The sequence below is a fragment of the Rhinatrema bivittatum genome, chromosome 2, assembly GCF_901001135.1.
Source record: "Rhinatrema bivittatum chromosome 2, aRhiBiv1.1, whole genome shotgun sequence".
Taxonomy (NCBI): domain Eukaryota; kingdom Metazoa; phylum Chordata; class Amphibia; order Gymnophiona; family Rhinatrematidae; genus Rhinatrema; species Rhinatrema bivittatum.
This window is the reverse complement of record NC_042616.1, coordinates 660,017,133-660,043,544: the sequence shown is the minus strand read 5'-3', so window position 1 is coordinate 660,043,544 and position 26,412 is coordinate 660,017,133. Positions and strand designations below refer to the sequence as shown.

The 26,412-nt window shown below is 41.3% G+C and overlaps 1 protein-coding gene across 3 annotated transcripts in view; it reads left to right on the top strand.

Moving 5' to 3' along the window:
* Nucleotides 1–26,412, top strand: part of ARFGEF1 (ADP ribosylation factor guanine nucleotide exchange factor 1) — a 626,657-nt gene that overhangs the window by 379,246 nt on the left and 220,999 nt on the right. For all 3 annotated transcript variants that reach the window (XM_029591432.1, XM_029591431.1, XM_029591434.1), the window contains one exon: nt 6,865–7,016. In XM_029591432.1, the coding sequence (XP_029447292.1) occupies nt 6,865–7,016 (152 nt within the window). The remainder of the gene's footprint in view (nt 1–6,864; nt 7,017–26,412) is intronic.

Genomic DNA, 26,412 nt, shown 5'->3' with positions numbered 1-26,412 from the left:
AACAGCCTTGAGCTATATCACCATTTATGTTCTTGGTGGAAAATCCAGATTTTCCGATGAGGATGGATAAATCCATTATTCAGACCTGGAAGGAAGGGGGCTTATATTGTTTAGGGCATTTTGTACATCCAGAAATGGAGTGTTTATATTCATTCCAGCAGCTGCAGGAGGCATGGTCAATTCCAAATGATTATTTCTTTGCCTATTTGCAAGCCAACATTACTGCCAAAGTATAATAAAGGATGGCTTGGTGTGTATTACTTTATCCGAAGATGATTAACGTTTTTTAGATACTACCCCTAAGTGTAATAAAATTGTATTTCTTAGCATTCAGGTAGGTGGATCCAGAATTAGTGGGTTGTGCACCTCTACCAGCAGATAGAGACGGAGCAAAGCTGACGTCACAGTATATATATACCCCTGCACAGACAGCCCGCCTATTCTCTGTCTCCAGCAGATGGTGGATGTGCATCTCCCTTCTGGGGATTGCCTTAAAAGTGTTTTATAAAAGGAGGAAAGAAAAAATAAGTTTATTGCCTTCTCTCTTGTGATGATACCTTATGGGTCCATCCCTTAGTTGAGTTTTCTGAGGTGATTTCTTTAAATTCTTCCCTCATATGAATGCCTTGGTCCGACACTGTTTTTTACCAGCATGGACTTAGCTGTTAAAAAACAAAAACAAAAAACTGTTGAAAGGCAAGCGGGTGCAGGAAGCCAAGTACTCTGTACTCCGCTGGGATGGGCTGAGCTCAGGTAAAGCATATTGAAAAAAAAAAGGAATTAAAAGAGGGAGAGTTGATTTTAGGGATTCCTCTCCCCTACGGTCTACATGCTTGATGTATTGAACCTGCCTCCTGGGGAGCTTGAGGGACTCTGGCAGCTTGGTGGGTTGAGAATCCTTCTGGGCTAGGCCCCACACTCGGGCTTAGATTTTTCGCTGCTGAGTAGGCCATGGTGACATTCGTGCACTTTTTCTCTGTGCGTAAGGCTGCCCTCTTCAGCTATGTCAATTCGCGTTCAGATGCCCGGCTGTGCGTCTGTCTGTGTGCCTAATTGGGCATTCAGTTGGGCACATAAGGAGGCCTAACTAGATGTTCAATTGTGCATGTAAAGGCGCCTAGTTGGGCGTACAGTGGTGCACTTCAGGGCGCCTAGATGGGCGCTCAAGTTGGGCACCTTTCTGAATAGTACATTAGGTGCCTAATTTTTAACATGCTATTAAATGACTATGGTGCTGATAGCAAAGAAGCCTAAGTACCTTACCCTTTGTGCTGCTTGCCATATTCAGGCATCTCAGTTTGGCTGGCTTTCCCTCTAACGTTTGTCAGCACTGTTGGGAGGCTCAGGGAGACTTGTCTCTGTCTGATTTTGCCAAGCCTCATCCTTCCCAGCATGATGCGGGAATGGAAAAAGAATTGCCAGAGGCTTTGCCTAGAATTGGCACTTCCCAAACTTATTCTTCAGTGGGGGAGGGTAGTTCAGTGGGCGCTGGTCCGGCGCCCCCTGGTTTGGGCTTGGAACCCTCTGTCTTTTCTTGGATGGAATTGGCTGCAGTCATTTCTTCAGGCACAGTCATAGGCCCCGGTCAATCTTAATTAAGGATTGCAGGCTGCAGATTCCTGCCCTCCTGGTGCTGCGGGTAAACGTCTGAGTTTGGCTAGATCTGCTGTGGGTTACGCCGATAGGGACCCGGATGACACAGATGATGAAGCCGATCCTTACTCCCTGGAGGATGAGGAAATTCTTCCGGGGCTGGAGCCATATAGAAATATGTTGAATTTCTTTCATAGAGATGAGTTATAGGCTCTGAATTCCCAGACATTGAAGGTGCTGGGGGTACCAGGGGCTGATTCCATGTCTGAGCCAAAGAAAGATCCCATTTGAATTTCTTTGTATAAAGCATCAAGTTTCTTCCCTATTATGGAGACTATTGTAAAATTTATTGATCTTGAATGGGGCGCCCCTGAAGCTAATTTTAAAGGGGGACAAACCTTGGAAGGGCTGTACCGCTTGGATCCGGCTGCGAGAAAACAATTGCATTTTCCGAAAGTAGATGTGCTTGTGTATGCCATCACCAAGTGGACTACTATCCCATAGAAGGGGGAGTGGCATTGAAGGATGCCCAAGATGGACGAATTGAGACCATCCTTTGAAGCGATGGCAATGAATTTGCAGATAGCTTCTTGTTGCTCGCTGGTGGCTCGCTCTTGTTTCCTTCTCTCTTAGGAAGTCAATGAATCTGGAGTGAATTCCAGATCAGTGATGGAACCAGCAGCCACCTTTTTAGCAGAAGCGGGCTGCGTTCTGGTCTGCACTTCGGCTAGAGGGGTGGCTTTGGTAATAGCAGCCAGGTGTCAGCTATGGTTCAGGAATTGGTCGGCAGATACATTTTCAAAGTCTAATCTTAAAAGATTGCCCTTTAAGAGATCACTCTTTTTGGGATCAGCACAAGAAGTCATGCCAGGGGTTTCAAATACTTTTGACTCTACAGAGGAACAGCTTTCCAGAGTACTCGGCCTTTGAGTAGGTCTCAGTCCTTTTGTTCCAGGCAGCCCAGAAGGGATGCAGGTTCGGGTACTGGTTCCCCCCGAACCTCTCAATGAAGGTGTGCTGACCCACCACTGGGAACAGGAGATAGAGGTGATCCCCTCTCTTTTTTGTCAGAAGTGGGTCGAGATCATGTGGGACCTAGTGGGTTCTGGAGATAAAAGAGGGTTACGCTCTGGAGTTTCTCAGTGTTCCTTGGGGACGCCTTCATGGTGTCTCCATGCAACTCTCCGCAGAAGAGACAAGCAGTGGATGTTGTCAAGACTCCTCAACCTGCAGGCTGTAGTTCTGGTGCCCAGGTCTCAAGAAAATATGGGCCAATATTCCATTTATTTTGTTGTGCCCAAGAAGGGAGGACTCCTTTTGCCCCATCCTGAGGCATCTGATCACGCACTTATATAAGTGGATATACAATGAATAGGGGGTCGGAAGGAGATTAAGCATTGGAGATTCCCAGCCTGCTTGGCTTGAGATGTCAATTTTCAGCACCATGTGGAACAGAAATGGAAGAAGTTTCAGGAATATAATAAGACTCATGTATCAGAACCTTCTCTTTATTGGGAAAAGGCCGAAACGGTCCTACAGGGTGATATAATTGCATTTGTGGTTAAATGGCATAGGGACATGGACAGTCATTTGTTAAGGCTGGAGAAACAGGAGCGAAGGGATAGGTTAAGTATGGCCATGAAGCTCATCTTATAGACCAAGGCCAATTATATATTGTTGCTATTGGCCCTTAATTCTTTAATAGACCAAAACACCCAGAAATTAATGTTTTATTATAAATCTCAGCTATTCCTGTATGGGAACAAAACGGGATGCCAAATATATTGTGGTAGTAAAAGACTACAGCAGCAAGATCCATAACTCACGGGAAGGGTTGCAGCAAGTATTTTACAATTACTATCAACAATTGTACTTTAAGGAACCTGGGAATGATCAAATAAGAGACCAATTTTTTCAGAGAATTGCACTCCCTAAACTTGCGGCTGCCCAGTTGGACGTTCTCAATGCCTTTGTGCGGATAGAAGAGATTCAATTGGGAATACATAAAACGCCATATTATAAGTCATCGAGCCCAGATGGGTATGGGGGAATTTTATAAGATGCCTGTTGAGTGTGAGGTACCGCCTATACAACAGTTGTTTGCACATCTCATTGAGCTACAAAGCTTTCCCTTTCAATCTAACAAGGCACTGATTACTGTACTGCCTAAAAAGGGGAAAGAACCCTTACATCTGACTTCATATCGTCCGATCTCGCTGCTTAATTTTGATGTTAAATTTCTGGCAAATATTTTTGCGGATCGCCTGACACTTTTTAGGCTGGACTTGATTCTGGAAAACCAGGTAGGCTTTGTTAGGGGTTGCCACCTGGTCTTGAATGTGTGGAAAGTTTTACTTTCCATGCTCTGCAGTTAAACGCCTTAACTAGCATTTGTTGCTGGTCAGCTTTGACACAGAGATGTTTGACTGGGTGGCATGGGACTACCTCTTTTTTGTACTGGAGCATTTTGGTCGTTTTGGGAACATGGTTGAATATGGTGTGCCATCTAAATTCAAACCCTACAGTTCAGGTGACTGGGACACTTACCAAAGAATTTTCATTGCAAAGGGGCACCCATCAGGGATGCCTTCTGTCGTCATTGTTATTTTTGCTGTTGGTGGAGCCCTTGTTATGGGTCATAGAGCTCAATGTTAAAATAAGAGACATGCAGATGTGCGATTATGAGTTTAAAGTCACAGCATTCGCAGATGACATATTAGTACATCTTACTCAGTCTTGCTCTTCTCTTGATGAGCTGATGTTGGAATTTGTGTATTTTGGCTCCTTTGTGGGGTTTAAACTCAATTTACAGAAATCGGAGGCTATGGCCTTACATCCAGAGATCGCAGCCCTCTGGGGGAATAACTTCCCACTTTGGTGGTTGGGGGATTCTTTTCGATATCTGGGCATGGTGTGATCCCCAAGACCTCTGTGATATGAACCTCCTTCCTCTATTGAAAACCATGAAAGACAAGTTTTGGGAATGGTATAGTTTACCCATATTTCTTTATTTATTTATTTAAACAATTTTTATATACATTTTTTTTTTTTACTAGGAGGTAGTCAAAATGGCTTACATGATGAACATACATATTAAAATACAGACAACAGTAACAAAAATTTAATTAGAAAGTGAGTTAAAATGAAAACATAAGAACAGGCAACATAATTAAAATCGAAGGAGAGAAAATTTATTCCAGCTGGGTGTAAAAAGGCTTGTAATATGGATATTAAACAGGTCTACGGCCTAATGAGCTAGTCAAAGAAGGTGGGTGCTGAGTTGTCATTTATTACTGGGGAATGCTTTTTCGAAAAGATAGGTTTTCAAGTTCTTTTTGAATTCTTTCTTACTGGAGGAGTTTCTAAGATTATCTGGGATTGAATTCCAGAGTAGAGGTCCAGCTGCTGAAAAAGTTCTCTTTCTGGTTATCTCTAAATGTTCCTTCTTGATGCTGGGTATTTCTAAAAGGTTTTTATTGGCGGAGTGAAGGCTTCTAACCGGTTTATAAATGCATAGCTGTGAGCTAAGCCATGAGGTCGGTAGAGTCAGCTTGTTCAAAATTATGCTGTGGCTGCAGTGGCTAAATATGCTACAAGTGGTCCCCATTTGGTTGCAAAAATGCAACATTAAATTGGACTGTGCAAAGCTCTCAAGATTCCTGTGGCACGGTAAAAAGCTCGAATCCCAGTCCAGAGAATGTTGGGGGGGGGGGGGGGGAGTTGGAAAGAAGGGGGGAAGAATACTACAATATCCAATCTTTAACATTTGTACCACGTTAAAGATTGAATATCTGGCACATCTCACTTCACACCTTTGGAGTTAGAAAACTTTTCTTGCCACATTAAAGCCTGACTGTGTATTATAGATCAAACGGTTGCGTCTCCTGAGGTTGGGGGGAGGCCATGATAGTCTTAGAAATCCCTTGAGGAGGGCATGGACTTATCTATGTGCAAAATTCGGCCCGAACAACCAGGAATCTGTCTATCAATACAAGAAAACTGGGATTTTCTTCCTGGAATACAATCAAAATCTTTCCAGGCATGGGATGAGTGTAGTATACATCATTTAGCCCAAGTGGTGGACTCTCAGGGTAAAATGTTATCTTTTCAAGAACTGTCTGATGCAAAATATTTTGCTTACTTGCAACTAGCGTATTATGTCCAAACGTTGTCACAATCTAGTCTATGGGACACCTTTCAAACGCAAATCAAGGAATTTTTTCAAATTGAAGAATGGAAAAGATTGGAGATAACACTTATACACAGAGCTATGGTAGGTTTGGGGGGGTGCAGGTACTGGTGATGTCCTCTTTGCAAATTGGCGTACTGAGCCTACAAATGGATATGCTGTCAGTATCGTTATCTAAGTCCTTTGCTAGAATTCCAGACTTAGTAGGCAAAGCATGTCTGAGGTAGATGCAATATAAAATCTTGGCTAGAGTATTTTTGCTTACTATGTGGCTAGGCAGGGTAGGATTCTTGGCATCGGAGCTTTGTCTTAAATGCCAAAAAGACATGGGAACACTAGGGCATTATTTTTGGCCGTGTCATGCTGTATGCTCTTTCTGGAAACAAGTGGATAGTTACCTTACATTTCTAATAGGTTAGCCTGTGGTATTAACAGTAGAAGGGGCACTTTTTTATGTAACTGCCTCTTTCAAAGTAAAAGAGAGGGTAGTTAATCTTTTTATTAGGAAGGCATGTTAGATGGGGAAAAAACAATATTACTGGTGTGGTGTGATCTGGATCCTTCTCCTTTTTGGGCTTGGAGAAACAAATTACATGGTCTTATGTTAATGGAGACCTTAAACACAACCTGTTCTTTTTAAAGAAAGTGTAAATTTGACGTGTAGGACCCTTATCTACAAGGACTTTCACCCAGAGTGAGAAGTGAAGTAATTAATTATCCCTGAGAGTGACTTGGATTTCCATTAAGGGGGATAATCAGGCCCCCTTTATTGAGGGGTAGTGATTTCCATATACAGTCCTCCTGTATTCAACAACAAAGTGAAAACTTTATATAATGGGAGAGGATGGGGGGAAGGTATGATGTTTTGGTCTATCAATAATTTTGTGTTCTTGAACCTCGCTGGGGTAGGAGGGGGCTTACAGGTATGTGTATAAAATAAGAAAATGTTTGTTAGTGTATAAAATAAGAAAATGTTTGTTAGTTCTTCAGAAACCATGTGTATTAAGTCTTTTGTGCTTGGATTTTCTTTAATAAACAGTTTAAACAATAAAGAAAATGTGTATTCAAATCATTTGTTACAGGTGTACCTAATGAGAAGCAGAGAAGGCTGCTGTATAACTTGGAAATGGAACAAATGGCGAAAACAGCAAAAGCCCTTATGGAAGCAGTGAGTCACGTGCAGGCACCTTTCACCAGCGCAACTCACTTAGAGCATGTGAGACCAATGTTCAAGGTAAGGATGACTGGAGCTCCAGTTGGACTATATGTATAAAATTCCTGTTTATTATACTAGTGCTACTGGTTTATGCTAAGAAAATTGCTATAAATGAAAACTTATAGCTTACCATGTGATGATGGGTTAGTGGAAGTAGAATCTGTGTTGGAAATGAGGCATTTTTCCATATATGTTTTTTATTTGATCAGGGAGAGGAGAAAGTTTGCAAAAACTAGTACTACTCTGTAAGAAAGGAAAGATATATATTCTGCCAGCGATATATTTAAAAGGAAATTGGGAGATACTTGTGGGGGTTTGAGTATAATATTTAGAGGGTTTTAGTGGGGAGAGAAGGGGGAGAGTCCAGAAAATTTACTCCTGATAGGGTGAGAGAAAGACAGAGTAGAAAAGTGATCTGGACTGGAAGACTTGCTGTGAACAGATTGTAAGAAAGAGGATAGCAATTATGTTGAAAGTGAGGAAGAATGGGATTGGAAAAGAAGCTGTGGGGTGGGAAGAGATACTTGCTTGTTAGGAGATAACTTTTGGACATAACATGTCCTATCCTTATTCCTTCCTTGCCTCCCTTACATCATGTCCCTATTTATCCTAGCCCCCCATTCTCCTCATATTGTCACTATTCTTCTCCTTTCCACCAACCCCCTTTTCCTGCATCATTTCTTTCTCTCCCTCTTCACTGCAGCATATCTCTTGTTTCCTCCTTTGTAAGCCCCGTTTGCCAGTAACTCCTCCCAGTCTTCCTCTTTTTGCGTTTTCCCCTGGAAAATTGTCTGTCTTCTCCCCCCCACCCCCCCCCCCCCCCCCCCACTAACTTTCTTTAGCTTCGTTTAGAATCTTTAATATTACCTCTCTATCTCATAGCGGTGTCGCTCCTTGTCCTTTCTTCGCCTGCGAAACCAAACCAAACCCATCAACGACTGAGAGGTTTGCCGACACAGTACACACCACTTATTTTTATAAGAAGCTACATTCATGTAGAGACATCAGAAGCCAATTTTCCAGTCTCATGTTAAACAATATAAGAAAGAGAGCCTGATTTATTTGAGGATGCTGCTTCCAAAAATTACATTAACATATGGTAAATGATTACAGTTTTCATTTTCAATAATATACTTCTGGAAACCAATCATCTTTTATATTATTGTATGTTACACAGCTGGGCCATTATATTTGTAGGAAAGGGAAGAAAACCTTCTGTTTGTACTCTAGGTTTTCTTTTCAGGACATAAAATCAAGTAAACTAATTTTATCTCTTATTCTCCTCTGTGTTAGCATTTAAAACAGCCTTTAAATTTAACTGACCCAAACGATGGCTGTGCTGTAATGCTCACTTAAATGGAAACATAGTATATAATGGCAGCTAAAGCCCACAAGGCACATGGCCTGCTAGTTTGTTTTCTGCTGCAGTCCTGCAAACTCTTCTTGCTCTCCAGCTTTACTCTCCTTTCCATGCTGCTCCAGAAAGCAGCAGGCAGCAGCAACTTCCAGCGTAACATGGACAACCTCAGCCTTACCTAACTAATCAAAGCTCCTACACACTCTTGACCTAATTTTCCAGCCTGCCATCACCAAGATAGACTCTGACTCAGTATTAGTGGTCATGAATTCCTAGTCGGACTATTTATTTATTTATTTATTTATTTATTTATTTAAAGCTTTTTTTTTATACCGGCATTCATGATAAAATCATATCATGCCGGTTTACAGAAAACAGGGGAGTGATAACATTGAACGAAAACTGGTGTTGATATGTAGCGAAGAAAGTTACAATAAACAAGGGAAAATTAGAACTTGGAGAAGAAGAAGAGTAGCTGGAACAATTTAGTCAATTACAATAAATTAATTAATTACATAGTGTTCAGATTAATTACATAGTGTTAATGGGACAATTTACAAGTGGATGTAGTATTTTTGGAGAAAGTTATGAGAGTCCATTGTGATTGTCAGTTGTGATCAGGAAAGGCTTGCCTAAACAACCATGTCTTTAGCCTTTTTCTGAATGTTGGTAGGCAAGGTTCCTGTCTGAGGTCGGGGGGGATGGTATTCCATAATGATGGTCCAGCGGTGGAAAAGGCCCGTTCTCTGAATGTTTGATGGTGTGAAGCTTTTGTTTGTGGAACGTGTAGGGATCCTCTGTATGCTTCTCTGATTGGTCTTGACGAGGAGTATAGTCTGAGTGGTATCTGAAGATTGAGTGGGGCTTGAGAGTAGATGGTTTTATGGATGATGGTGATGGTCTTGTGGAGTATTCTGAAGTGAATTGGGAGCCAGTGTAATTTTTTGAGAATGGGGGAACTATAAGAGAACTATAAACTTGTCTGGGCTGCAATCCCATTCCCAAATCAAATCCTCGGTGCTTCTACATCCAAACCTTCCACCAGGAACCTATCCTGTGTTACAGGTGAAAACTTAAGCAATCTCATCAATATGTCCGCAACAGCTACCACCTCAGCCCCAGCAGAAGTTCTAGTCAAGCAATGGAATGATGAATTCTGTACGATACTACCTCCTCTCAAATCCAGTTCTACCAGAACCCCCGGAATTCTTCATGGTTCCATGAAGATGGTCTAAAACAATCCCGACAGCTCGCACAGGCATGGTGGAAACCTAAAACAGATATAAACTTTTGTCTGTGCAAAGAATACTCCAAAAAATACAAAACTGCCTTCTGGCAAGCCAAAAAAGTCTACATTTCCAAAGAATTAGAACTGTCCAAGAACCACCTAAATAAACTTTTTGACCTCTCAAAACCAGAAACCCTAACTCCTACCAACACAAAGGGTCACACAGCTGAAGACTTGTTTACTAAAAATATACAAGATATTTGTTCTTCCTTTCATCCTATCACCTCTTCCACCTGACACACCCCTGGCACCAACCAATCCATTAATACAATAATCACACAACAAATTCTGTTCAGCTCCCTCCAAGCTTGATCCCGTTGTTTGACTTCAGTACAATCTCTCCATGAGATGTGATAACGATCTTCCAGTGAATCAATCAATCTGCAAACCCATTAGATCCAATTCCCCCAAGATTCATCTGTAATCTGAAATATGACCTAACCCTCTGGCTAACTAATAATAAATGCCATTCTAATCCAAAGCTCTCTACTCAGCTCACTCAAAATGGCTATCAAATCAATCCTAAAAATAACCTTGTGCTGATCCTAAAATAGACAACTATTGCCCAGACTTCAGCCTCCCCTTCTTATCCAAGGTGGTGGAAAAAGTTGTTTTACCTCCAATTCTTAGATTTCCTAGAGGAGTACAATATTCTACAGTGGTACCAATCCAGGTTAAGGAAAGGGCATGGAACAGAATAGGTTCTGTTAGCTATCATAAACAATATCCACCTCCATGCAGATCAAAGTGGTGACTCCCTCACCGTGCTTCTTGAACTCTTGACCGCTTTAGATATGGTTGATTTCCATCTCCTGATCCAGCAACATAAGAACATAAGAAATTGCCATGCTCGGTCAGACCAAGGGTCCATCAAGCCCAGCATCCTGTTTCCAACAGAGGCCAAAACCAGGCCACAAGAACCTGGCAATTACCCAAACATTAAGAAAATCCCATGCTACTGATGCAATTTACAGCAGTGCTATTCCCTAAGTAAACTTGATTAATAGCCATTAATGGACTTTTCCTCCAAGAACTTATCCAAACCATTTTTGAACCCAGCTACACTAACTGCACTAACCACATCCTCTGGCAACAAATTCCAGAGCTTTATTGTGCGTTGAGTGAAAAAGAATTTTCTCCAATTAGTCTTAAATGTGCTACTTGCTAACTTCATGAAATGCCCCCTAGTCTTTCTATTATTCGAAAGTGTAAATAGTCCTTCTATTATTTGAAAGTGTAAATCTACTCGTTCAAGACCTCTTAAGATCTCTTCAGCCTTTCCTCATAGGGGAACTGTTCTATCCCCTTTATCATTTTGGTTGCCCTTCTCTGTACCTTCTCCATCGCAACTATATGTTTTTTGAGTTGCGGCGACCAGAATTGTATACAGTATTCAAGGACATCAGTTTCAATTGCACTGCCCAAAAGTGGTTTGAATCATTCCTTGCCAACAGAATATAATTGGTTACATGGGCCAGCAAACTATCCTGCCCTAAAGAACTTACCTGTGAAGGGTCTCAGGAGTCAGTCCACTCCCTGATACATTTCAACATCTTTGTGCATCCTATTTTTTACCTCATCCAGTCCTTCAATATCGAGTGCCAGCTATTTGCGGGTGACATCCAACTCTGCATAAAAAATGGGATCTGATCAAACTTTATCCATTACCAATCTCAATAACTGTCTTATAGAGGTAGCCCAATGGCTTACTAAACACAAATTCACACTAAGCCTATATAATTCAGAACTCATCTGGCTCAGCCGCCAAAGTTACCCCCTAAAATTGCTTCCCTCACTAACAGGTACTGCCTTATATCCTAAGGAGTTGGTACAAAGCCTAGGGGTTCAACTCAACCAAAATCTCACAATGCAACTCCAAATTTCTAAAGTAGTAAGATCCTCCTTCATGTATCTGCATCAGAACTGCCAATTACATAATTTCCTTCATAAATTTAATTCATGCATTAATCACAGCTGAATTAATTACTACAATTCCTTATACAAAAGCATCTCACTTTACAATTTGAAGTCCATCCACCTCCTATAAAGTACTGCTATGAAACTTTTGACAAAACCAACTTATCAGCCTATTCTACATCATCTTCACTGACTCCCAGTAGAAAGCAGGATAAAATTTTAATCTCTATGCTTTGTCTACAAATGCTTGAATAAACTGTCCCCCGAATACCTTTCTCAACTTCTCTCCCCTTACATCCCTTCAAGGGAACTCTCATCCACCGAAATGGCTTGTCTTTCCTCTCCTCCCTTGACTGCTGTCAGATTGTCCTGCACGAGACTTTGTGCTTTCAGATGTTATGCACCAAAAATTTGAAACTAAGTTCCACTAACTCTGCGCCTAGACCCATTCTACCTTGAGTTCAGGAAAAAAGCTAATGCATGGCTTTCATCCAGGCATTCCCCTGCAAGATCCACATCTTCGACCCAACTTCCTGAGCCCTCTATGAAGGACTGTTTTATACAAGTATGCCTTGAAACTATTCACAAATGAAATTTCCTATGTTGGATCTCAGTGCTTCCTTAATTACACATTCTGACTTGACTGCAAGCTGTTAATTTGCCTCTTTTCATTTAAATTCATTGTAATCTGCCTTGAAACCATTTCAGGAAAAGATGGAATATCAAATATTCATAAATAATAAAGGAGACCCCATCATGGCTCACTATGGGCTCCTCCTTTCATCTTCCACTGAGCCCTGTAACAGTGGCTGCAGGAACAGGGCGTTGCTTGCCCCTCCCCTCGTGATGTCACTGCTGTCACACTAAAGAAGGTGTTCTTTTGGGGGCAACTTCACATCCAACTTTACAAGTAGCAACAAGGCCAAAAAGGAAGCCCTGTCATCAGAATCAACCAGGAAAGGACAGCACCACCAAATAGTAAGACAACACTTAAATATCCTAACTATAATACAACTTCCAAGCAAAGGGAAAATATTTCAATGCGTCAACTATAATGCAACTCTCATTGAAACTGTGATACAACCCTCACTTCAACCTTCTAACTGAACTGTGACACAACTCATTCAGAGAAACCGTTTAACTATTCTGAAATACAACTCTCAAACAAAGATAGACATAAGGACATAAGATTTGTCATGATGGGTCAGACCAAGGTCCATCAAGCCCAACATCTTGCCTCCAACAGTTGCCAATCCAGGCCACAAGTACCTAGCAGATCCAATAAAGTAGATATAATTCTTGTTACTTAAGGGATAGCAGCAGCTTTCTTTAGTCTAACTGGCTAATAATGTTTTATAAACCTTCTTTGTTAGTTGCCTTGATCATGTCCTTTTGCTACAGATTCTACAACTTGATAGTGCTCCTACTGGAAAAGTACTTTTTACAATTTACATTTAAATATGCTGGTAGTTAGTTTCATGGAGTGTACCCTTATTTTAGTATTATTTGAAAGGGTAAAAAACCATACTTTATTTAACCGTTCCATTCCATGCTTGATTTTATAAGCTTCTATCATGTTCCCTCTCAGCCATGTCTCTTCCAAGCTGAAGAGCCCTAGCCTGTGTAGCCTTTTATCATAGGAGAGATGTACCATCCAATTTCTCATTTTTGGTGCCCTCCCCTGCACCTTTTCTAGTTCTTCTATGTCTTCCTTGAGATGGGATGTCCAGAACTGCTCACAATACTCAAGATTTGGTCATAGGGTGCCTTGATATAGAGGCAATATGAGATTTTTGTTTTATTCTCCATTCCTAGTATTCTATTTGCTTTTTTGACCACTTCTGCACACTGAACAGAGGATTTTGGTGTATGGTCCACAAGGATTCTAAGGTCTTTTTCCTGGTTAGTGATTCCCAATACAGAACCCAACATTGAGTACCTGTGTTGGGATTATTTTTATGTATATGCATCACTTTACACTTTTCCACATTAAATTTCATCTGACATCCAGTTGCCCGGTCTCTCTAGTTTCACAAGCCCCTTCTGCATTCCTTGCTTTTTTTTTAACAACTTTGAATTATTTTGTGTCATCTGCAAATTTGATTCTCACTTTTCATGCTCTTTTCCAGATCATTTATGAATATGTTAAACAGCACAGGTTCCGGTACCAATCTCTGTGGTATTCTACTAACCACATTTCTCCATTTGGAAAACTATTTAATCCTACTCTCTGTTTCTGGCCTTTTAACCAGTTACCAGTCCACAATAGAACATTGCTTCTTATCCCATGACTTTGTAATTTCCTAAATAGTCTCTAAATGGCATTTGACAAAGAGGGCCTTTGTCAAATGCCATTTGAATGTTCTAACTGTGATACAACCTGAAGAGAGAGAGAGAGATAAAACAGCACTGAGGCTCCACATCAATGCAATCTACATGATGATGCACTCTATGTGTACAAGAGTATAACACCTCCCCCATTCTTGAGTACATAATGCCCAATGACAAACACTCAACAAGACCATAAGCCAAAGACCAGGTACCTAATTCATGTACCAGACTATCTAATACCATCCAACCCTCATCCAGTCAGCATGCTCATGGCTGAAGATCAATACTCCAACCCTGTCCCACTGAAGCACAAACTGATCCACCATGGTCCATAAACGTATCTCTATCCGTCATACACCAAACCAAATTAACTCAGGCAAAGTGAGATACTCTGACACTACTCCACCAAAACCAAAGCAAACTAAACCCAAAGTGGAGAGGTCACACAATGCCAATCATACTAGAAGAGAATGTGGAAAAATCAAATAGAAAAACCATTTCCTGTATGTACTTCAGCCCCAAGTCAATAGTCAGAGACTCAGTTCATTAACTAGCTCCTAACTGAAAAATCCTTAGATCTGGTTTTCATAGTAGAAACGTGGCTAACTGAGAACAAAGAACCTACCCTAATACAAAGGCTACTCTAAAGAGGTAGAGGAGTAGCAAAAACAGAGTACCAGTTTTTAAAAGTAGAAACACACCCTAAGGATTGGGAAGGGACTATACATGAAACTAGGACAAGACTACAGTCTCTCCATGAAACTAGGACAAGACTACAATCTCTCCATGAGAAGTGGTAACGATCTTCCAGTGATTCAATCAATCTGCAAACCCATTAGATCCAATTCCCCCAAGATTCATCTGTAATCTGAAATATGACCTAGCCCTCTGGCTAACTAATAATAAATGACATTCTAATCCAAAGCTCTCTACTCAGCTCACTCAAAAAGGCTATCAAACCAACCCTCCAACAACCTTAAACAAAACAAATGAAGAACTTCTCAATCTAACCAAATTAGCACTGGACACACCACACTTCCTGATGCTAGGAGATTTCAAAACACAGTGCAGCCTCTAACTTCCTATCCTTAACTCAAGCAACAAATAAACAATGGACCTACCTATAACAACAGACATCATATTGATTTGCTACTTGCCTGCAATACTATGGAAACAAGTTGATCCACCCACAAGATCAAAACCAACCCAGTGATCTGTTTGGATCACTTCATGATCACATTTGAGCTCAACATATGGTCTGCCAATAAAGATGTAATACTACAAACCACAAAACCAAAAAATTAGAAGGAAAATAAATGCCATCATATTTAATTAAATTCTAAGCACCAAGCTAAAATCCAAGTACAACTAACTAAACTCCTAGAAGCCACAAACCACCTTGACCCTTTTCAGTCTGAATTCAGACCTTACTACAGCACAGAAATGGCATTAATTTGCTCATGAATGATCTTCATCTATATCTTGACCAGGGGCAGCAGGCTCTCCTATTGCTCTTGGACCTCTCAGTGACATTTGACATGCTAGACCATGAGCGCCCTATCACCTGCGTAATGGGCCTAAGTCTCTCTTGCCCATCACTTGCTTGGATTAATTCCTTCTTCCACAATTGTACTCAGCTATCTCTATTAGACAGGCCTCCTCTCATAGTTAATTACATTTGATAATTGCCTTTCTTCCATAAGTAAATCAAAGTGATATACGATAGAATTCACTACATACAGTAAAAGAACATAAAACAATGGATATTAAAATATTTCTAACAAATTAAATACAATAAAATACATAAATAATAAGCATAAAACAAATAGTAAGAATATATTACAATAGCATAACTAAAATAACCACTGTGTGTCAGTAATGCAGCTTGCTGCAGGCAGGAGATTCAAGTAACATAAACTTGAGAGAAAAGCCAGATGTTTAGGCATTTTTTTAATTTACAGAAGTCTTAATTCAGGGAGTCAAGATCTGCACATGGCTCCTCTCCCTCACCCCCCAACAAAGGCAACAACAACTTTTGGCATTATAAAAGGCCGCAGTTTATTAACTAACCTGAGCCCTTACAATACATAGCAAATTTATATGTATAACATACCCCCTCCCCACCACCTTGATCCGTATCTTCCTCCTTATTCGCCTAAACCACCACTTCCCAGTGGTAAGGTATAACGAATAATTCCCACCCACCCACCCCCCTTGCTTACCCCGCCTCATCCCAGCGAGAGTAATCTCTGGCCTTGAGCTTTAGCCCCTTGCTCTTTGGCAGCCCCGTGTAGCAGCCCTCCCAGCTATACAGGACTCCCCCCCTTCCCCAATGTCCTTTTAACAATGCATTATCAACACAAACACAGTTTCTGCCCCCAACTGCGACAACATTGCCCTCCGTTAACTCCCCCACCCTCCGCAAAACCAACATTTATAATGGGTGGGTGGGAGGAACGATGAGCTAGCACAACTCACCCCTCAGCCTGCCGTGACCGTTTGGCCCTGAATCCCACGTCACCAGCAGACTGAGGAACCCTCAGCCAATAGGAGCTCAGCGATTTGAATCACTGCGTCCCTCTCCTTCCCGTGCTCGACTTGCGCTGACCCCCCACGTCACGTCCACCACTGCGTGCCTGACCCCTGATTACCCTCTGCGCAGGACAAGTCCGCACCGCCGATCATTAAGATCTGTGCTTGGCTCCTCTCCCTCACCCCCCAACAAAGGCAAAAACAACTTTTGGCATTATAAAAAGCCGCAGTTTATTAACTAACTCGAGCCTGTACAATACATATCAAATTAACATATATAACATACCATCACCACCACCTTGATCCGTATCTTCCTCCTTATCCGCCTAAACCACCACTTTCCAGCGGTAAGGCATAAGGAATAATTTCTCCCCCTTTGCTTACCCCGCCTCATCCCAGCAAGAATAAGCTCCAGCCTTGAGCTTAGCCCCTTGCTCTTTGGCTGCCCCATGTAGCATTCCCCCCCCCCCCCAGCTACACGGAACCCCCCCCCCCCAATGTCTTTTTTAACATTAACATTATCAACACAACAAGGGTGACCCCCCACTGGACCCTTCACACTGCAGCAATTGCTTTTTCCAGTCTTTCCTGCAAGTCGTTAAAGAGGTCTATCCCTACATCTGACAGATGCATCCCATCCCCTCTGAATAATCCCTTATTCTCCTCCCAAGATCACTCATGTCGAACCCAGAAGCCTCCTTGCCTCTCTACCCACTTCGTATTTGCCTGTTTCATTTTTTCACCCTCTGCTTCCAGATTGGCTCCTCCCTGTGTTTCCACCGAACTATTACGTCAGACCATCCCACTATTACGCTAGGCCACAGTACCGCTATTCGCGACAAATCCTTTCGCATGTTAGCGATAAGTTCCTACATGTCATCCTCCCCCCAAATATACCAGTATCATGACCGGCACCCACAAGACCTCTGCTCGCTCTTGCAAAAAAGACAAGACCTCGGACCATCGCATTCCCCTTTTACCCAACATTGAACCCTCCAACCCAACCTGTCCAAATACAAATGCTCCCCCGTAAAGTCTGTGAATCACTCTCCTTTGAGCTCAATGAACGAATGAATGGCTCACAACCCAAGCACATTCCTGCTGATGATTCACCCCTCCGCACTCTGCAAAAGAAAAAAACAGAGTCAACTCCACCGCTCTTCCCCTCACACCTTACTTGTGGACATAATATTGATAGGCTTTTGACTTCCACCTGCCAATAGCCTTTATCTCTCCCTCTGACCATCCACATTCCGCCGCTGTGGTTGCCGCTCCAATGCTAAATTAATGCAAACTATACACGTCAGTATCCCATCCCAGTCTACCTTCGTGAATTGAAAACTTGTTAACGGAACTCCGTCCGCATGTACTAAAAAGGAACCCCCAATCCTGGGACGCACTTGCAAATATGCTCGGTTCTCACGGGCAAACTATTGCCTGCCTGACTTGAACTAGCTTGAGGAACTATCCTCTTCCTTTCTGGTCTGTTTTTGACCACTGCACACACACCGAGACAGTCTCTTCCTGTACTTGCACATGGCTGACCATCAATCCCGCCCCTTGTTTGTTATCTTTTGAACTTGCCATCAGTTCATTTATTCACAGTGCCCCGAAAAAAACGAGCGAGAAGGCCGCCCTAAATAATAAAACTTCATATCCTGACCAGCATACCTTCACTAACTCTTCAGCAATGCTGATCAAGTCATTGTATCTGATTGGGTGCCTTTTATCTACCACCACCCCCCCCCCCCCCACCGTTCCCTTTGCCAACTTCCCATAACATGCTCCACCGCAAAGCTCGCTGCTGGTTTTCCCCATCCCTTTAATTTCTGAAAGCAAATCCAGCTATCTGCGACCTAACTGATGACCTTGAAAATCCTTGACCCTTCGCCCAAGATATGAAGTTGACCACCTCTCGCTCATGCACCAGTCCTCCGCACTAATCCATCTTGCTCATTAAACGAGACACCACACCGCACGCTGCCACATAACCCGGAGCCACCGAATTCCTGATCATTTGCCATTTTTAGTCAGACCAAGCCTCCATAGTTGCTCCGGAAAACGCTCCGCCGTCAGATTCAAGTGCGGCGCCAGCTCTTGAAATACGGTCCACTTGAAACGAGATAAAGCATCTGCGATTATATTTTGTACACCCGGAAGATGCCTGGCCCTAATAGTAACATTCCATTTTAGACATAAACCAACAAGCTCCCACAACAAGGCAGCCACCATTAAACACTTCGCTGCCAACCAGTTGATCACCTGTACTACCCCCAGGTTATCACACCATAACACTACCCGCCAATTGCTTAACTACCTCCCCCAAATCTCCAAAGCCACTACTGTAGGGAATAACTCCAGGAAAGTAATATTCCTTGTTAAAGCTTCTGTTACCTATGCCTCGGGCCACGGCTCCGTGCACCATTGGCCTTTAAAATAAACACCAAATCCCGACGCGCTGGCTGGATCTGAAAACAGCTCCAACTTGACATTTGACACTTCCCCTTCCGGGATAATTCGCACCCCATTAAAGGTAGCAAGAAATCCCTCCTAAACTCCCAATTCCTCCTTTATCATCCTCGTTACCCTAATCAAGTGATGCCCAGCTCAAATCCCTCTTGTGGATGCCGACAGCCTTCTAATAAACGCTCGGCCCAACGGAATGACCCTGCACGCAAAATTCAGAGACCCTATTAATGACTGCAGCTGCCGCAACGTTACTTTCTTCGCTTGCTGTACCCTCACCACCAATTCCCGCAGCTTCTGCACTTTGTCCCCTGGCAAGCTCAACACCATTTCCTCTGAATCGAGTTCGATAACCAAAAAGGTCAACCTTGTAGATGGCCCTTCTGTCTTGTCCTGAGCAATTGGCACTCCTAACCCCTTTGCCACCTCCAAAAACCCCTGTAACTGCCCCTGACAGCACCGCGACTGCCCTGGCCCTACAAACAAAAAATCATCCAAGTAATGGATCATACTTGTAGAGCCCGTATGTCTCTCGGTCACCCATTGAACAAATGAACCAAATGCCTCGAAGTACGCACATGAAATGGCGCAACCCATGGGTAAACACCTATCCAAGTAATGTTTCCCCTCAAACATAAAACCTAATAATGACATGCTTTCAGGATGTATAGGCAACAGCCTAAAAGTGGATTCCATATCTGCTTTGGCAAGTAAAGCTCCTTTACCTGCCCTACGCACCAGCTCTAAAGTCACGTCGAAAGAGGCATATCGAACAGAACACACACACTTGGGGATAAAGTCATTAACCGATGATTCCTTTGGATACGAAAGGTTCAGGATCAGTCTATACTTAACCGGAGCCTTCTTTGGGATCACTGCTAATGGGGAAAGGTGCATTTGATTGAAAGGAGGAACATCAAACGGCCCCGCAATTCTCCCCAATTGAATTTCTGCTCCCAATTTACTCCTAGCCACCTCCTTCAATTTGATCACCCTTGCCCTTCCCCCCGCCCCAGAACACCATAAGGGATCCTAAAGCCTTCCCAAAAAACTTTCCTCAATAATTCCACTGCCCCTTTGTCTGGATACCCTGCCAATTCCTTACATAACTCCTTCACGTTAATTGGAGAAAACGTTTTACTCTTCCATGCCTCCTCATTTAAGTCCCTTCTGACTAGCCCCTCCCTGCCCATGCACGTATTTACTAGCTGGGTGTGAACCTCCACAGGCTCTGCACACATGCCTGAACTTGCAGCTAGGGAAAAAGCAAGTGGCCTTATTAAAATGCCAGCAGACGTCAGATCCTCCTCCCACATCTTTGCTACCCGCTCCAGCTTTGCTATTGTTCCCAGATCCTCGAAATGACCTCAATCCTCCCCCCCCTGCTCCCGCGTTCACCCACTCCAATTGCCCCGCTCCCATCCCTAACTCGCTTTCATGTTACCTGTGCTCTTATTCGTCATTTGAGCGAGCCATAAATTGATATCCTGAGTTCCCCAAGACATGAATCTATTCCCCGCCATTTTGTCCTGGAACTTCCCATAATAGTTGTGCCTAGCCCAACCTTCATAGTCCTTAAACGCCCCTAGTATGCTGTCAGCATACGCCAACAAAGACCCATACTGGACTGGCTCATAATGACCCACCACGCTTGCCATCCTTAAAAAACCTCACCCAGTCACCCTTGGGCCCTCGAGCTCCCTACTTATCCTTCTTTTTGTCCTTCCCAGCCCCCCTTCTACCTTCTAGCAGGTGAAAAACATTCATGTATTTCATCCCTGTGTTCCTCTTTTTTGGGTTCCTTTATACTTCTTGAATCCTTTTCTTTTTGCCTTTATTTTTTTCATCCACCTCCTTTGAGAACCAGATTGGTTTCTTTTCCCTTTTCCTTTTGTTTACTTTTCTAACATATAGATTTGTTCCCTTTGTAATAACTTCTTTTAATTTGCCCCACTGTTGTTCCACCTCACCCATTTTGTCCCAGTCTTCCAGTAGTTCTTCCAGGTCCATCCCCATTTTGACAAAGTCCATATTTGTGAAATTCAAAACTTGTGTATTTGTGTGATTTCTCTGTATCCTGTTTGAAATATCAAACCATACCATCTGATGATCACTGGTGCTTAGGTGGGCACCTACTCAGACATTAGAGACATTTTCCCCAATTATGAGCACTAGATCGCGTATCACACCCTCCTTCGATGGTTCCATTACCATTTGTTTGAGCAGAGCTCCTTGAAGGGCATCCACTATCTCTACTGCTTGTAGGTTCTGCAGAAGGAATATTACAATCTACATCTGGCAGATTAAAATCTCAAAGAGCAATACATCTCCCTTCTTTCCTACCTTTTAGATGTCTTCGACCAGATCTCTGTCCAGCTCTTCTGTCTGAATTGGAGGCCTGTAGACTACACCAGTGTAAAACAATAAAAAAAATTCATAAAAGCAGTTTGTTTTACTGAACAGCGTTAAACAAAACTCAACAGATAAAACAGACGGTCAATTTCTATTATTGGGGCTACCCTCTGGAATACTTTAGCAGAGGAAATCAAGCTTTTAGTTGATTATAAGCTATTTTGTAAGATATTGAAAACCATATTGTTCCAGGAAGCATTTCAATAAATGGTGAATTAATCTGCCTTTTAATGTATAGATTTTAAGTCATTTTCCGTGTTTTGTTTTTATTGATGTTTTAGGTTTTCTTTTTCATTGTAAATCTGCTTAGTTAATATAGGTGGAATAGAAATATTTTAAATACATAAAATAAACATACAGAACCAGCATGCTGTAAATAGCTAGATAGCATTGCTTACTGCTGACAAAAAATGCCATTCATTGAACAACTGAAATACCTGCCTAAATAAGTTTGCCTTAGGCACTTTTTAATTATTTTGCTACAAGCCTGTTTATGCAAAGAACTGGCAGCTGGTTCCATACTATCAGTCCTGCATAAAAAGCCTCTCCCAAAATTTTACAAGCCTGACAGACTGATGACTGGGAACATCAAGAAAATATTGGTTTTCCAATTTTAAGCTTCTGGTGGAACAGTAAATCTTAAGTAAAGTACTGATGCAAAGTGGAGCATCATATGTTGTTCAACTGGCAACCAGAGCAAGACACATAATACTGGGGTAATGTGTTTAGACTTAGTGGACCTAGTGAGGATCCTAACTACTGAATTTGTAATTATTTGAAGGGCCTTCAAAGTACAGTGTGGAAAGGCCATATATATTGAGTTACAGTAATTGATATATAGTACTCGATATTACTAAAGCCCAAAACACAAAGCAGAAGTCTGAAGGTCCTAAATAAGGCTTCGCCTGCGCAACATGCACAGCTGCCAGAATGATTTTTGTACTGTCATCAGATCATGAGCCTTGAATGAAACACCTGTATCAAATTTGACCCCTAGTTTTCTGGCCCGTCTCAAGATGAGAATTGCATAATCTTGAAAAGGAAGATGGAAGTGATGTATCAGGAGCCCTACTTAAATAAACTCTGATTTGGACATATTTAGACAGAGCCTGTTACATGCCATCCAGCATTTAATAGAGCTCAGGTACATAGACAGTACTATTGATATCAGCAGAGGTGGTAAAGAAAAACTGAATATTATCTGCATAAACCTAGAAGCTAATATAAAGAGCTTAGATAGGTATAAGTTAAATAACATGGCTGAGAGGGAGGATCCTTGAGGAGCACCAGTATTCAGAGGGTACCACGACAAGAACTATGAACTGTATCTGACTTTTTGGGTTCTTTTTGAAAGATTTGAACAGAACCAATCTAAGACAGCCCCAACAATCCCAATCAGGGCCAAGCGTGTGCAGAGTATCTTGTGATCAAAGGTATCGAAAGCTGCAGATATGTCTAAAAGCACTAGGATAAAAATTTTGACATATTTGATTAGGCAGTAATTACCTCTCAACAAGGCATTTATTGAGCTTTACAGCCCTGACTGAGGTAACTGACCTCAGAGCATGCATGGGTAATTCACAACTTGCCTACAAGCAATTGATGTTATGATGTAAATTTATATATTTTTTTTATCTTTAATATTTATTTAGTGAAATAAATCACTAAAATTGCAAGGAATCCACTTATTGTATCCAAATAAATCAGATTATTGATAGATAAAAAAAATTCTAATTGACTTTTAATGTAAAATGAACAAATGCCACCTCATACATTTTTTAAAAAACCATTGTTGCAGTTCCAAGAACCTAAAGGGTGAAATTTAAAAGCCCTACGTGCACCAGGAGATATGCGCAGAAATTGGGCCGGCATGCGCTGCACAGATTTTTTAAAGCACGCAGGTATGCGTATATCTCCCGATACTTGTACAAAAATGTTTTTCAAAAAAGGGGTGGGACGTTTTTGTGGTCTGGGTGGGGCAAGGGCATTCCTATATTTCTCAATGAAATCTGCGCATATTTACGCACGCCCTGCGCTAGGGTCCCGTACCGCGTAACTTTACTTCTGCTATGAATGGTGTGTAAGTCCAGGAATAAAAAAAAAAATAGGCTAGTCTGTGATGTTTTAAGGGTAGGGGCTAACAGGGTAAAAGGGAGGCTAATTAACTTAGGGACTAACTGGGAACGAAGTGGGAAAACTAATAATTGTGTCAGTGAGCATATCTACTAAAATCGCTCTACTTACGTAGTAGAGGTGCAAGTGAGGTGGGTGTTAAAAGAATCATGCGGCAACATGATCAGGCCTTTGCCCTGTTCCCTAACCCCTACCTACTCTATATTTGTAAATTGATACTGATGTTTCAGTATTGAATTCTGTAATTCCTGTGATAGCAATTTCACAGTGATGTGTTTATTACACTAGACCTTGCTATCACGCCTAATGCACAATATCTTTCAAGATGAAAAAATCTGAGCATTTAAGTAGATAGTATGTGCAAGTTAGTGAGCATTTTTGCTCTGGGATATCAGACAGCTTCATGTCATTAAGGACAAAGTTAGTCTTAGTTTTATCCTGCTCTATCCATGTATGGACTTGTGGGCTTAATTTTCTTAGAAAAACTGGACCTACAAATTCATGGGTGAAACAGTAAATCCAGGTCTGGCTCAGATCGTCATGTCTGACATGGAACTATCTGGTCAATTTAATCTCAGATTCATACAAAAAACTAAGAATTGTTCAGTATACATTGCTTTAAATTACAGGCAAAATATATTAATTAGTAAATCAAATAATTAAAATGCTAAAAAGACACAGAGATAAATAGCTTGTTCAGTTGTTGTAAAACCTGTGATATCTCTTAATTTTAAATTACCGGTAGTATTTCAGCATTAGAGCAGTGTCCTGATTACTGAGATTTCTGTGAGCAGATGTGGCTATGTAGGAGGAGCTTTCAAAAATGTAAATGCGAGGATCTTGGGTATTCAAAATGAAAAAGGGAGATCATAATGATTTGTTAGTTTTAAATGCCCACTGAATTATTTTACTATAAATGTGTTTGCACTGTATCTTCAAAATTATTCTGCAGATAAGAAAGACAAATGCAAAGAATTAGTATTGAAAAAACATCAAAGGACAAATGAAGTATATTTAGAGATGTGCATTTTTTTTTTAAACAAAAGGGTAAAATGTGACAAATGACCCCTGTTTTGTTTTGTTTCAAATAAACAAATAATCTCAGAACAGTCATTCAAGCAACCCTTTCGTCCAAACTGGACTACTGCAACTCCTTGTACTTAGGCCTCCCCTACTCCACAATCAAACCACTCCAAATGCTACAGAACGCCACCGTTAGAACCATCAAGAATGCACGTAAATCCGTCCACATAACCCCCCTCCTAAAAGACCTCCACTGGCTCCCTATCCCATCATGCATCTTATTTAAGACCCTCACCATTATTCACAAATCCATATACAAAAACAACTCCACCTAGCTCAGTGAACCTTTCTGATTCACGCACTCCTCCCGCCCAACCAGAGCAAATCTCAAAGGTATCCTGCACATCCCATCCCTCAAGAATGCCCGCCTCACCTCAACAAGGGATCGCGCCCTATCAATTGCTGGCCCCACTTGTTGGAATGCCCTATCTATAAACCTCCGCCTTGAGCCCTGCCCCTTCAAATTCAAGAAAATGCTAAAGACCTGGCTTTTCCACCAGGCATATCCAGACTAGATCCACGTATTTCATTACGTCACCTCATCACCTTACCATTAACCTCATGCACTCTATTATGTTTAAGTTATTACGTTAACTCTTAAGTTAATACGTTAACATGTTACCTCTCCAGTTCTCCTTCTCAGGCTTCCCACTATAGCCTACTCTATCTGTAGCACCGTTGTTGCACCATGTTGCATTTTGATGTCCCCTCCCCGTTCCCTGTTCATTGTATTTTCCATCTGTTGTTTAATGTAAACCGATATGATGTGCCCACTAATTTCGGTATAGAAAAACTGTTAAAATAAATAAATAAAAATAAAACATAAATAAATAGAAAAATTTAATCAACTTTTCATTTTCAGGAAAATAATGCACATTTGCAAATACAGCATGCACTCTACAGAATAGTTTGCTCTATTTGCAAATAGGACACACTGTTTGAAAAAGTATGGATTTGCCCTATTTGATGAAAACAAAAAATACAACAAAAAAATAAAAAACCCCAAAATGAAAATGAACAAGATATCTTCGCAAAAGAAATCCCATAATATATGTATATAACAATATAAGAATAAATATATATTATATATAATTTCAAGAACGAGCAAAATGTGCATGAGTTTACAAAACAGTTTCCTCTTATTCTACATTTCTTTTGTTTTAATATTGTTAGAATTGTGTTGTATTTATCACTCTTCGTCAAGATGGTTTACATATTGTATCCTAATCTATATTATTTGCTCCATTTTATGTGTTGGTCATGTTGCAAAAAAATATATTTGCTCTGAATTTTCTGGATATTTACTGATTGACTGGACTAAACAGTTTTGATGGGCATTTACACTAGTAAATAAGAAATCATAGAATAGAAAATTCAGAGAATGTAAAAAAATAAAAATAATGAAAAGTATGCAAAGAAAATGAGTGCAAAGGACATATGAGTCACAAGGAAAGAGGCCAGCTAGATAAGTAAGTTCTTTCAGGGAATATGCAAGTTCATTCAGGGAATATGCAAACTCGTGTATGACAGAGAACAAATAGACCTGGAGCTTCCATGCATTTACACAGCATACTAAAATTCAAACCTTAGAAAGAAATGCAGGATGGCTGATTGAAGAGAGAGAAGAGAGTGTTAGGCTAGCTCAATCACTGATCCTTGGCTTATGCATGCTGTTGCACAAAAAAGCTGCTGAGTTGACAAAGCAGATAATGATGAGAATGCCATATCAACTTGAGGGGTTGGTGAGGAATGCTTAGACATGTAGCAATTTATAGCCATTGGGGTTTACTTATAGCAGGATTACAGCAAAATGAAACACTTGCTGAAACATAGGACAGCATCCGTAAATTAGAAATTTCTTAAGCAAATTTAATTATGGATACTCTACTTCTGCA